The 14230-nt window shown below is 48.3% G+C and overlaps 1 protein-coding gene across 9 annotated transcripts in view; it reads left to right on the forward strand.

Moving 5' to 3' along the window:
* STXBP5 (syntaxin binding protein 5) overlaps nucleotides 1–14230 on the forward strand; it is a 503632-nt gene that overhangs the window by 336121 nt on the left and 153281 nt on the right. For all 9 annotated transcript variants that reach the window (XM_073672694.1, XM_073672695.1, XM_073672696.1 and 6 more), the window contains exon 11: nucleotides 12775–12847. In XM_073672694.1, the coding sequence (XP_073528795.1) occupies nucleotides 12775–12847 (73 nt within the window). The remainder of the gene's footprint in view (nucleotides 1–12774; nucleotides 12848–14230) is intronic.

Below are 14230 nucleotides of genomic sequence, written 5' to 3' on the forward strand. Positions count from 1 at the left end.
CCACGCCTCCAATCCCGGAGACGGAAAGTGTCTTTCCCGGTACAAAGTCTTGAGGGGACACCACCTCAGGCCGTACCAGGGTTCGTTCAGCGCCAGTGTCCCGCAGTCCCATGACCGCAGAACGGCCTATGGTGACAGGTTGGATATTGTCCAGGGACCTACCACCACCCCCTCACACACACCGAACATTGGGCGCTCTCTGGGACTGGGATGGGGCCTTTTGGCACTGGGGACACTCAGCCCTAAAGTGTCCTGGCTTGTTGCAATGATGACAACGTCTTACATCTGTTCCTTGCCTGGTGAGGGCAACAGGGGGATACACCCCTTGTGTTCTGGGGGCTGGGGAAACAGGGGCAGGATTGGGCTTACCCCCTCTCCAGGTGCTGCTGGCAGACTTCTTCGGCTCAGGCACCCTGTTATTGGCATACTCATCTGCCAGGGCGGCTGTAGCAGAAGCCCCCGTTGGTTTTCGGTCACGGAGGAACTGTCGGAGGTCCTCTGGGCAGTTCCACAAGAACTGCTCCGTGACTAATAGTTCCTGGACCTCCTGGCGGGTAGTAAGTGCTAGACCCGAGGTCCAGTGCTCTGCGGCTCTCAACAGTGCCCACATATGATCGGTTCAGGTGTCCTTGGGGCCACCAGCAGGCTCTGGAACTTCTGGCGGTACGACTCCGGAGTGAGGTTGTACTGCAGGATCAGGGCCCGCTTGATGCTGTCGTAGTCCTGTACCTCCCCGGCAGGTAAGTCCCCCAAGGCATCCAGGGACTTACCCCTCAAACGGGGGGTCAGGTATCTTGCTCACTCATCCCGGGCCAGTTGGTGATGAAGGCCGGTCCTTTCAAATGCCAACATAAAGGAGTCCAGGTCTCCATCTTTCTCAAGCAGGGGGAATTCCTCGGCTCAGACTTTACAGGTCTTCGCCTCCTGCTCTGGTGGAGGTGCCAGAAGGAATCCACGCTGACCCAGGTCCAGTTGATGCTTGCGCTCCGCAGCTCGTTCTGCACGCTCCGCAGCTCGTTCTGCATGCTCCGCAGCTCGTTCTGCACGCTCCGCCTCTTCTATTCGCCGGCATTCATCCATGTGGAGCCGAAAAGTGGCGGTGTCCCCAGACCGCTGACTGGCCAGGGCCGATTGCAGGAGGGCATCCATGCTGGACAGGCTGTGGTGGGCAGTCCACTGTGGGACCGAGTACTGGGGACTGGCTCCTTGAGGTGCCCGAGCTGAGCTCCTCCCCGCCATGAGTAACATTGTCCTCCCCCACCTGCTCACCGACCAAAGCATTGGTCTTCTCCTTCAACTTGTTCCTGGTGCCTTCCGCCATCTTGGTAACCTTGGGTCACTGACACCGCTGCAACCCTGAGTTTGCACACACGTTGTTATAATTTTACTCTGACCGTCTAGTGTTGGGCTGACCTTAAGACTCCAGCAGTGGAAATTACCACTGGCAGTCTTTAGTGTCTGCGAGTAGGGATCCCACTGTAACATACCTGGCGGCGTCCTTGCATAGTGGTCCATCTCCCACTGTGCAAGAGCGCGCACTTGATCTCCAATCCAGAATGTCTCTCTTGCTTCCCTCAATGCTGTCTGTTTGATTCTGTTTCTGCTGCTTAAGGGCGGCGCCCAATAACTTCCTGCTTTTTGTACCTGCTGCAGGCACACCCCTTGTGCGTCCTCAGCCTATTGCTGTCTGTCACCTTGTATTTAAACCAGCTGCTCCAATTAACCCATGCCTGAGCATTGTGTTTCATTCAGTGTGCTCTTTCACTCTGAATGTGCCAGGTCCCTTTCTGTGTTTGCTTGCTTGCCTTTCTTGTAGGCTCTATTTGCAGTCCTGTCTGAACACGCTCCTAGCCTGTTCCTCCCGCCTTCTAGGGGCTGCATACCTAGACCCGCTCCTGTATCTTGCTACTGTGTCTGTTCTTGTCTGTATACTCTTCTAGCCTGTTTCCTGTGTTTCTCTATGTCCGTACCTTTCCTTTTTCTGCAGAGTCTGAACTCGTACCTAACTCCTGCTCGTTGTCACTGTACTCCCGTTTGTGAGTTTGTGGTCCACTCGCTACTTCACTGCAAGTACCCTGTGGGTATCTGGTTCTGCCTTTCCCTTCCTGCCTGTTCCGTGTGTACAGAGCCCTGTCCCCCCCTGCTCTGCCTTGCTCACCGCTCCGGCGGTTCTAGCCTGCTCTGCCTTGCTCACCGCTCCGGCGGTTCTAGCCTGCTCTGCCTTGCTCACCGCTCCGGCGGTTCTAGCCTGCTCTGCCTTGCTCACCGCTCCGGCGGTTCTAGCCTGCTCTGCCTTGCTCACCGCTCCGGCGGTTCTAGCCTGCTCTGCCTTGCTCACCGCTCCGGCGGTTCTAGCCTGCTCTGCCTTGCTCACCGCTCCGGCGGTTCTAGCCTGCTCTGCCTTGCTCACCGCTCCGGCGGTTCTAGCCTGCTCTGCCTTGCTCACCGCTCCGGCGGTTCTAGCCTGCTCTGCCTTGCTCACCGCTCCGGCGGTTCTAGCCTGCTCTGCCTTGCTCACCGCTCCGGCGGTTCTGGCCTGCTCTGACCCTTTGCTCACTGCTTCGGCAGTATTGCTCCGCTCTGACCCTTTGCTCACTGCTCCGGCAGTCTTGCTCCGCTCTGACCCTTTGCTCACTGCTCCGGCAGTCTCGCTCCGCACTGACCCTTTGCTCACTGCTCCGGCAGTCTCGCTCCGCTCTGACCCTTTGCTCACTGCTCCGGCAGTCTCGCTCCGCTCTGACCCTTTGCCCACGGCTCCGGCAGTCTCGCTCCGCTCTGACCCTTTGCCCACGGCTCCGGCAGTCTCGCTCCGCTCTGACCCTTTGCCCACGGCTCCGGCAGTCTCGCTCCGCTCTGACCCTTTGCCCACTGCTCCGGCAGTCTCGCTCCGCTCTGACTCCTTTGCTCACTGCTCCGGCAGTCTCGCTCCGCTCTGACTCCTTTGCTCACTGCTCCGGCAGTCTCGCTCTGCTCTGACTCCTTTGCTCACTGCTCCGGCAGTCTCGCTCTGCTCTGACTCCTTTGCTCACTGCCCCGGCAGTCTCGCTCTGCTCTGACCCTTTGCTCACCGCTCCAGGCGGCCTTGTCCTGCTCTACTCTTGCTCACCGCTCTAGGCGGTCTCGTCTTGCCCTGCTCTCGCTCACCTCTCTGGGCGGCCTCACTCTGCTGTTTGTCCGCCACATCTGTGGTTCTGTTCCTGAGTCCCAGTGTGTACGAATACACTAGATTACAAGGCTATACAATTAACTATACAACAGTATTTGGCCAGAATTAGAGATATAACAATTAGAAATACAAAACACAGGAATAACCACGATAAATCAGTTACCGTTCTTGTGGTGCAAGGGAGGATTTGCTATCCCACAGGTTCAAGCTTAGTTGCAGTCGTCCAAGCCTCAGTAGCACATGGCAAAGGTGCTCCTCCCACTCAGAGACCTGGACCCGACGTTAGGAGTTGTTCACATCATCTCCTTGGCCAAAACTGAAGGGGGTTTCTGGCTGTTGGCTATACTAGGGTCCTGTCACGCCCACTCTTGGTGATGTCAGTTTACTAAGCCCCGCGCCCCCCCACCAATGCCAGTTTTGGCTCCATTTGAGAAAAGTACCCATAACTTTCCCTGGGGTGATCTCATCGTATCACCAGAGGTCTTGTTGTGATCCTACTCTTCTGGGGAAGCCATTGACTCTAAACATGACTCCCCTGGGACCTTGTATATGGTTCTTCTAAATATCTAGCTTTCCAGGCCACTCATGGATTTATAAGCCCCATGATTGGGTCCGCGGGCACCTTCCCCACATGATACATTTTATTCGGGTTCCCTAACTTGTATTGTGTGGTTATGAATGGATAGTATATCTGTAGCTTTTGGTGGCCATTTTCCACAAAGAAAGCACATGGTTTCTTGAGACAATGAAGAGGTTTTCAGGCTTGCACAAATGGTTTGCTTCTGGTTTCAAGTGACATCAAGGTGTTAATTACCCCCTAGATTCTCGCTGACTCTGTCCTGCTTGGACACAACAAAGCTGGCCCATCTATTTGCCATATCAAAGAAGTTCCTGGAGACTGATCTCCAGAGGTGGGGGCGAATTGCTCTATTTACCAGGGGCTGGAGAAATGTGACATGGTAGAAGCTGTGTGAGGGATTTTTAGAAATGACAATAGGGAATATCTTCAGGTATGACGTATCATACCTAAGATGGCGGCTAACTTTCATGACGGGGTAAAAAACGCTGTAGAAACGCACAAAGAATTGACATGCTGCAGAGTTAAATGCAATGACAACCCTGACAGGAAAACTCCTGATCATGTGCACAGCACTTAAGGATTGTCATTGCATTAGCTGGCACATGGATTACCTAGCGTTTTCTCCCATTTCCACGCACGCAGAAAAAACGCACAGTGTGCATACAGCCTAAATGTCATTATAAAGACACCTATAAAAGTTTTGTTTAAAGCTGTGTGCCCACGATGCGTTTTTTAAGCGTTTCCGCAGCGGCAAAAACGCTGCAGAAACGCTTAAAAACCGCATGGAAGAAGGTCTGCCATGTTCCCCAATGATAATCCGCATCTGCTGTGCACATGCTGCGGAAATTTCCGCTGCGGATTATCATTGCAGAAAAAAACGCAACACTACCAATTATTTTGCCGAAGCGCTCCTTTTTTGCCGCCATTGACTTGCATTGGAACGCATGGATCTCGCATCAGTGTATATATAGGTGCGCATTCCATGCGTTCCAATGTGCGGATGGTACCCGGGTGTGGAGGAGAGGAGATTCTCACCCAGACCCAGGTACCATAGAACCTGTAAAAAAAAAAAAAAAAAAAAAATATGTTTTATTTACCTTCTGACGGCCCCCGCTGCGCTCGTCCTCTCATGCCGGCAGATCGCGGTGGACTGAAGGACCTGCGCTGATGTCATAGTCATGTGACGGGTCACGCGATACTGACGCCAGCAGATCCTACAGTGTACCGCGATCTGCCGGCAGCCAGGACGGAGCAAAGCAAGACTGCGGGGGCCATCGGAAGGTAAGTATAGATTTATTTTTTTATTTTTAACCATTCTTTGGGGTCACACTATATAAATCCATGCCGTTTGCATGGATTTATATAGTGTGACCAAGTTGACAAGCACTTTCCAAGTGATGCTAAAATCGCTTGGAAAGAGCTTGTCAACTCGCATGCGGAAATGCATGTGAAGAACGCTTCACATCCGCATGTCCCTGGCAGGAAAAAGCATGTACAATCCGCATGTACAATCCGCATGCTTTTTTTCTGCCAGGGGAGATGCAGAAACGCTCAGGAAAAATCCAGAGCATTTCTGCATCGTGGGCACATAGCCTAAATGTTCATTCTGCTGTTTTTATTGATGCTTGTCTGGATAGTTCAAAGAGCCTTTTTTTTTTACCAAGGTAAAGAAGGAAAAAAGGAATAGATCCACATAGTGTAACACCATACACGTTTTCAATAAGAGTGGGTGTATAGCATGCTCATAAAGAGAACATTTGCAAATGAATATCAAAGTAAAGTGGCCCTCTGAGTAGTATCCTCAGTCTAGTTTTTGCCTTTCGGTTCTTCTAGGACATATCAATTATCATACTTCTTTTTTTAACATTTTAATGTGGTCTTGTGTTATGTTTTCCAATTCTTATGCTGTTTAGTTAACTTGTTTTACATTTTAGTTTTAGAGAACATTTGCAAAGATCTTGAGCATATTGAATCTTTAGTAACATGCATCAGAAGAGTGGGTGGCCAATCACAGCTGTAATGGGTTTGCAGCTGTGCTCTTCAGAATAATCAACATCATGACTATTTGGAAATACCATAGTAAATTGCTTGGTGCAGACCTAGGCAAAGTGCGGCCCGCGAGCCACATCCGGCCCTCTGGCTGTTCCAGTCTGGCCCGCGGACCGAGACAGCCGAAGGGCTGAAACAGTGGCCCACGGATCACACCGTGCATCCCCCACCCGCTGTCACCGCCGATTGACCTGGTCTACATGTGCGCGCTGCTGACTGTATTGGTAGAGGAGGGACTTCCTCCGTCAATCAGAGTGTGAAGCATCGCGTCAGTGCATCGGTGACCGGAGCAGAGGCACAGCACCGGGGTAACGGGAGCGAGGTGATTGTGTGGTTGGTTTTTTTTGTTTGTTTTTTATGTGTATGGGAAGTTTGGCTGCACATGGGGAAGCTATATGGGTCTATTGCAGGACATGGGGTGGCTATAGGGATCTATTGCAGGACATGGGGACGCTATAGGGGTCTATTGCAGGACTTGGGGAGGCTTTGGGGGTCTGTTGCAGGACATGGGGAGGCTATGGGGGTCTATTGCAGGACATGGGGAGGCTATAGGGGTCTATTGCAGGACATGGGGACGCTATAGGGGTCTATTGCCGGACTTGGGGAGGCTATGGGGGTCTGTTGCAGGACATGGGGGCTATGGGGGTCTATTGCAGGACTTGGGGAGGCTTTGGGGGTCTGTTGCAGGACATGGGGAGGCTATGGGGGTCTATTGCAGGACATGGGGAGGCTATGGGGGTCTATTGCAGTACATGGGGAGGCTATAGGGGTCTATTGCAGGACTTGGGGAGGCTATAGAGGTCTATTGCCGGACTTGGGGAGGCTATGGGGGTCTGTTGCAGGACATGGGGACGCTATAGGGGTCTATTGCCGGACTTGGGGAGGCTATGGGGGTCTGTTGCAGGACATGGGGGCTATGGGGGTCTATTGCAGGACTTGGGGAGGCTTTGGGGGTCTGTTGCTGGACATGGGGAGGCTATGGGGGTCTATTGCAGGACATGGGGAGGCTATAGGGGTCTATTGCAGGACTTGGGGAGGCTATAGAGGTCTATTGCCGGACTTGGGGAGGCTATGGGGGTCTGTTGCAGGACATGGTGACGCTATAGGGGTCTATTGCCGGACTTGGGGAGGCTATGGGGGTCTGTTGCAGGACATGGGGGCTATGGGGGTCTATTGCAGGACTTGGGGAGGCTTTGGGGGTCTGTTGCAGGACATGAGGAGGCTATGGGGGTCTATTGCAGGACATGGGGAGGCTATGGGGGTATATTGCAGTACATGGGGAGGCTATAGGGGTCTATTGCAGGACTTGGGGAGGCTATAGAGGTCTATTGCTGGACTTGGGGAGGCTTTGGGGGTCTGTTGCAGGACATGGGGGCTATGGGGGTCTATTGCAGGACATAGGGAGGCTATGGGGTCTGTTGCAGGACATGGGGAGGCTTTGGGGGTCTGTTGCAGAACATGGGGAGGCTATGGGGTTCTCTTGCAGGACTTTGGGAGGCTATGGGGTCTGTTGCAGGACATGAGGAGACTATGGGGGTCTGTTAATTTACATGGGGAGGCTTTGGAAGTCTGTTGCTGGTCATGGGGAGGCTTTGGGAGTTTGTTGCTGGTCATGGGGAGGCTATGGGGGTCTTGCTGGTCAATGGGAGGCTATGGGGGTCTGTTTCAGGACATGGGGAGGCTATGGGGGTCTGTTTCAGGACATGGGGAGGCTATGGGGGTCTGTTGCAGGACATGGGGAGGCTATGGGGGTCTGTTGCAGGACATGGGGAGGCTATGGGGGTCTGTTGCAGGACATGGGGAGGCTATGGGGGTCTGTTGCAGGACTTGGGGAGGCTATGGGGGTCTGTTGCAGGACATGTGGAGGCTATGTGGGTCTGTTGCAGGACATGGGGAGGCTATGGGGGTCTGGTGCAGGATATGGGGAGGTTATGGAGGTCTATTGCTGGTATAGGGGAGGCTATGGGGCTCTCATCCTGGACGTGGGAAGGCTGTTTGGGGCTCTCATCCTGGACGTGGGAAGGCTGTTTGGGGCTCTCATCCTGGACGTGGGAAGGCTGTTTGGGGCTCTCATCCTGGACGTGGGAAGGCTGTTTGGGGCTCTCATCCTGGACGTGGGAAGGCTGTTTGGGGCTCTCATCCTGGACGTGGGAAGGCTGTTTGGGGCTCTCATCCTGGACGTGGGAAGGCTGTTTGGGGCTCTCATCCTGGACGTGGGGAGGCTGTTTGGGGCTCTCATCCTGGACGTGGGGAGGCTGTTTGGGGCTCTCATGCTGGACGTGGGGAGGCTGTTTGGGGCTCTCATGCTGGACGTGGGGAGGCTGTTTGGGGCTCTCATGCTGGACGTGGGGAGGCTGTTTGGGGCTCTCATGCTGGACGTGGGGAGGCTATGTGGCTCATACGGTATATAGAAGGGGCTGTATTCGGGTTCAGACGGTACATAGAGGGATGTCAGCATACTTCTGCTCAATATTAAGTCATGCAATTAATATTAATATCAATATTTTAATTATATGGAGCAGAATTAATTTCAACTTATTATTTCATCTCTTCACAACTATCAGTCTCTCATGTGGCCCCTCGTGAAAATTAATTGCCCACCCCTGGCTTTGTGCATTAGCACACTGTGCTTATCAACAATATGTAGCCTTGTCATCTTATTTCTGTAGAAAGCGGCTTTCACGCCAAAACCATTTCTTAGTTTTCATTGGTGGTCTCCGTTATCACACAGATCCATGCTCCTCCTGAGTGACCATAGTAGGGTTTGAGCAGTGTAGCAATAATACATGTAATACAGGCACAGTGCTGCTGCATTCCTACTATAGTGGAGTTGTGGATACAGCCATGGTGGCGAGGACATTACCTAATGGAATGCAAACTTTGTACTGTGAGAAGCCGGCCCATACCATGATCCTTGCTCTACCAAATCGCAGAGTGTTGGCGAGACTGCTTATTTGTAGCGAAAGGTAGTTACTGACACCGTTTACAAAGACTCGTGGCGACCTTTGACCCCTTCCTGTTCCATCATTACTGTGCTATTTTGCAACAACTAAGGCCAATAAAGGCAAGTTTTTAAAGACTAATCTATATGCCAGTCTAAAAAAAAGTAGAAGGTAAACTGAGAGGCTTCCAGCATCCGCCAATGATTAGAAGTTAAAACATGACAGCATGAAATGCGTAGACACATGTCCTTTTTATCCCCCTCCCCCATGTCACCCCTTCTCCCACTTCACTGACATGTTTTTGTAAAAAACTTTTTTAATTTAAATTTTTTTCATTAAAAGTCATGTTTTAACTTCTAATCATTGGTTGATTCTGGAACCCTCTCAGTTTTTCCTCTTACCGCCCAACTGCCGGTCTGGACTCCATGCACCGCATTCTTCATATGGAGGCTTCAAACTATCCGCGCTTGGTGAGCTGAACATTTCCTTTTTTCCCCTCCCTATGTTTTCTCTCTAAAGAAAAAAAAAAAGCCAAATTTATTCTTAATAAAGTTGTTGCATTTTGAGCTGGACTGAAATCATAAAATCAATTCTTAATATACTGACCACACCTCCTTCTGATATACCATTCATACTTTATCAACTTTTGGCAAGGATGGTGCAAAAAGGCAAAGTTTTGCACATTTTGTGACCTTTTGGGGCTCTGTTCATGTCGAAAACTAGACTAAACTGATTAGCATTTGTTGACAAGTGTTTGTACCAGTGTGGACCACTGTTAAACGATTTTTGTGTGAGCAATTTTGTCTGCAAATCCCTGACTTCAATCTCATTAAAGGTATATGCACCTAATCTCTTTTAAACTCTGAACCTACTGAATTTTTCAAGCAGAAGACGCTTAAAGGGGTTGTCCCCTACCAGGACAACCCCTTCTTGATCTAAATGTTTGGCCCCACTAAAATAAAAAACCCTATACTCTCCTCTCGGCGCCGTTCCATTGGTGTCGGCACTCGTGGTACCAGGGCTCTCGTGCTGTTATAACATGAGGCCAGCGCCCAATCAGCGCTGTCATCACGCTCTCTGCCTTCTGACAAATTGAACATGAAGGGGAAGTCAAGGCTGCAGCTGATCTGACTTCCTCCTCACTTTCAATTCGAACGAAGGCGGGGACAGTGGCGACAGCGCGGATTGGACGCAAGAACCGACCGAGAGCTTCGAGACTGCGAGTGCTGACACAGCTGGAACGGTGCCGACACTGGAGGGGAGTATAGGCTTTTTTTCAGTTTGCCAAAAGAGATGTGGGAGACTCCCCAAATGTATGGAGGAAGGTGCTGTGGTCAGATGAGACCAAAATTAAACTTTTTGGCCACCAAAGTAAACACAACCAACACAGCTCATCACCCTAAGAACACTGTTTTCTGGCAACAGTCAGGGGAAATGGTCCAAATCGAGAGGAAGATGGATGGTGCAAAATACAGGGATATCCTTGAGCAAAACCTGTTAAAGTCTCAGTGATTTGAGTCTGGGACAGCAGTTCACCTTCCAACAAGACAATGATCCGAAGCATACTGCTAAAGCAACACTTTAGTGGTTTAAGGGGAAACATGTAAATGTTTTGGAGTGGCCTAGTGAAAGCCCAGACGTTAATCCATTTGAGAATCTGTGGTCAGACGTGAAGATTGCTGTTCACCAGAGGAAACCATCTAACTTGAAGGAGCTGGAGCAGTTTTGCCTTGAGGAATGGACAAAATGCAAAACTCCCATTGGGAAAATGTGGAAAGCACATAGAGACTTATCCAAAGCGACTTGTAGCTGTAATTGCCGCAAAAGGAGACTCTACAAAGTACTGACTTTAGGGGGGTGAATAGTTATGCACACTGAAGTTTTCAGTTATATTGTCCTTGTTGTTTGCTTCACAATAAAAAGAAAACCAAATGTTCACAGTTGTAGGCATGTTCTTTACATGTACTGATGCAAACCCTCAAAAACCGTGAAATTCCAGGTTGTGAGGTTGCAACATATGAAAAATTCTGGGGAAGGGAGAGAGGGGGGTGAATACTTTTGCAAGCCACTGTACTTCTTGTCATATCCTGTACAGAACATGAGGATAGCCATGATGTTAGGACTATACAGTTAACTACACGTCTGTTTAAAAGTAGAGTTTGGAACTTATGTTGTAAAATAACAGATAATTACCTAATTATGACTTATTAACTATGATCTCAACAAAAATAAAGCATGAGGTGATTCCTAAACAATTACTGAATGTGCTGTTCAGCTGTATCCCTATTGTGGAAGCATGTCTATCACACGCAGCACTACGGAGCCATTTAATGGAGAAGACGATAATCTTTTTTTACTGTTGTCTATACATATTCCATTAACATGGAGGCATCCAGAAAGTGAACCGCAATGTAGTGCCGTAAAGTTATCTTTTCACTGACCTGACTGTATGAGCTTGTGTTTAATGTGGGCAAAATTATGCTCTTTCTGTGCTGTTTGGGGGTACAATAAATTACAATATAATGTTATATACATTTTGTTCAATGTGAAATAGTGTAATTTTTCCACATTAAATGACCTATTGGATTAATTCCTATTATGTGCTTGTAAATACCTAATGTGTTGGCATTCTGCTATCTGACCTGCTTCATTGCAGGGGTGTTACTGCAGTAAAGACATTATGCAGACTCAGGACTCGATCTGCCCACTGTCAAGACACATTGGGTATGATAGCTACACATGGGACTTTTGGAATTTAAAAAAAAAAATGAAACCTGGTCTAATATACAATTTGAAATTATTAATTGGATTGTATGAGAGTTAGATCAGGAAAAGTTTTCAATTAAACACCCAAGTTACTCAGTAGTTAAATCTCCTGCCACTACAGTGGTCTGCTTCTGACTTTGCTTTTATAGAGCGATGTTGTACCTTACTGGCACATGACTTTTACAGCCAATTGGCTTTGATGGACACATGCCATACCAACTAGCATCAGTACTGAGGCAATGATTGGCTGCAGTGGTCTTTCTGCTATAGTCCATCTTCACTTGAGGATATTGAGTAAAAAGTGGCCAAAACCACAGAAGACTCCGCACTATAGCGGCAAAGGATTTGGGAGAGAGGTTGTCTATTAGAATATCTCCTGATGTTATTTAAGGCACTAAACTTGTGGATATACTCTGTCAATTTAAAAGGGATATCCTCTACTAGGACAACCCCTTCTTAAACTAAATGTTTGGCCCCGATAAAATAAAAAAAAAACTATACTCTCCTCCCATGCCGGCGCCGTTCCCGCAGTGTCTGCACTCGCCGTCACAAGGCTCTGGTGTGGTGGGCACCACGTGTCATTCCAATCAACACTGTCGTCACTGTGTCTCCCTTCGTACAAAAATTGAACATGAAGAGGAAGTCGGAGATCAGCTGCAGCCCTGGCTTCCTCTTAATGTTCAAAACATCCAAAGGCGGAGACAGTGACGCCAGCACTGATTCGGCACTAGGCACTACGTGTCATTCCACCACACCAGAGCCCTGGGACCGCGAGTGCCTATGCTGCTGGAACTGCGGCGGCACAGGAGGGAAGTATAGGTTGTTGTTTTTTTTATCGGGGCCAAACATTTTAGTTCTAGAAGGAGTTGTCCTAATAGTGGACAACCCCTTTAACCTTTAAGGAGGTTGGCTATTTTTTTTCTGTTAGAAGAGTTTTTGATAATGAACAGATCAGTTGCAGTGTGATAACCTGAGGAGAAACCTGGCATGTTTTAAATCCCTCTGAAGTACCATCGTGGGTGAAATGAAGCATTACACAGTTTACTTTTTAAATCAGTGGAATGATGCTGGGTCCTTCAGAGTCAGAAACGCTCTCCACTGGCTATGACGTGAGGTTCCTGAATGAGGGCCTCTCATCTCACAATATCTTTACAGTACTCACCATTTAAATTACTGTTTTGTTTTCTTTTTGAACAAAAACTTTTTATATTTGTAATCATTTCTAATCATTTATCAATACTTAACTTTTTTTTACTGTTTTATCTTCCTAGATTTCCAGGAGCCCTATGCTGTGGTTGTGCTTTTAGAACAAGATTTAGTAGTTATAGACCTTGCACAAAACGGGTAAGATTTGATTTACTTCCACCATTAGCCTTTACCTATAAATACCACCTATTACATGAACAGGAATGTGTGGCCATGTAATTCATTTCATAGATGCCTAAAATCGATAATACTGATATGCAGGTTCTATTGAGAAATATCAACAGTATATTGGATCTTGTCATATTGTTTTCTAGAAATAAAAAAAACAGAACTTCATGTATGGTACATCACATTAATGAAATCATGACAGAAACTACAGTGACTAGAACAATTTAGACGTACAGGAGGGTGCTGTGAGAACAGTGAGGAGGAGAGCTGCACTGCAAAATGTTGATGTAGGGGGCTTGTGAATTTCCAAGGCTAATTACAGCCAGGGCTGTGGAGTCGGAATCGGTATAAAATGGACCGACTCCTAAAATATATAATAAATTGGGTACAGTAGTATAATGCAGTTTGTGGGGAATATTTTTTCATAAGAGTTTAGGAAAGTTATGAAATGTCTTATAAGGCTTTGTGCCCACGATGCAGAAATGAAGCAGAAAATTTCTGCAGCTTTTCTGCATGTTCTTGGCAGTCAAAAACGCTTGCAGATTTTACAAGCGTTTTTGACACGTTTTTGCAGCGTTTTTACATGTGGATTTGCCATGCGTTTTTCTAGTGCATTGGGACCTCAAATCCGCATGCAGAAATGCACAAATAATGGACATGCTGCGGATTTTTGAGCGCATCAAAAACGCTGCGGAAAAATCCGCAGCATGGGCATTGAAATTGCGGATTCTCATTGGGGACCATGGTGGACGGATTACCAAGCATTTCACAAGTGTCTACGCTGCGGAAATTCCGCAGCATATACGCTTGTAAAACGCTACGTGGGCACATACCCTAAATGTCTGTCCTATTCCTGATCTAAGGGTCTAGACTTTTAGCTGAGATGAATCTGTGCTGCAGTTTATGTACATGATATCTAGTAAAGCTCCTCCTCTATAGATAAGGGGGAAAAAAACAAACCCACAGGGAAGGAATGCCTGCACTCATCTCAGAACTGCTGGAGTGAACAGGAAAGCAGGATTAAGAACAAAAAAGAACAAGTTCTTGCTATTATAACTGATAATGCTTCAAACAAGATAAGTACAATTAAACTGATTGAATGAGAATAATGAAGGTGAACAGCAGCTGGAAGAACATTTCAGATTCAATATGTTGGAGAAAGCCACAGTCCTGTTCCCATAATGGAGGAACAAACAGATATTACTACAGAAGAACAACAAAATAGTTCTTTATAATTAGGTGATCTTGTTGAAACTGCTTCACACCTCTCTCCTATTCATCACATGCGCTGTGTTGTGCACATGCTGCAGCTGGCAATAAGATAGTCTGCAAGAGGGACATGCTGCAACTCTG

The sequence above is a fragment of the Phyllobates terribilis genome, unplaced genomic scaffold (assembly GCF_046119375.1).
Source record: "Phyllobates terribilis strain yellow unplaced genomic scaffold, ASM4611937v1 Scaffold_3__8_contigs__length_932513732, whole genome shotgun sequence".
In the NCBI taxonomy this organism is placed as follows: Eukaryota; Metazoa; Chordata; class Amphibia; order Anura; family Dendrobatidae; genus Phyllobates; species Phyllobates terribilis.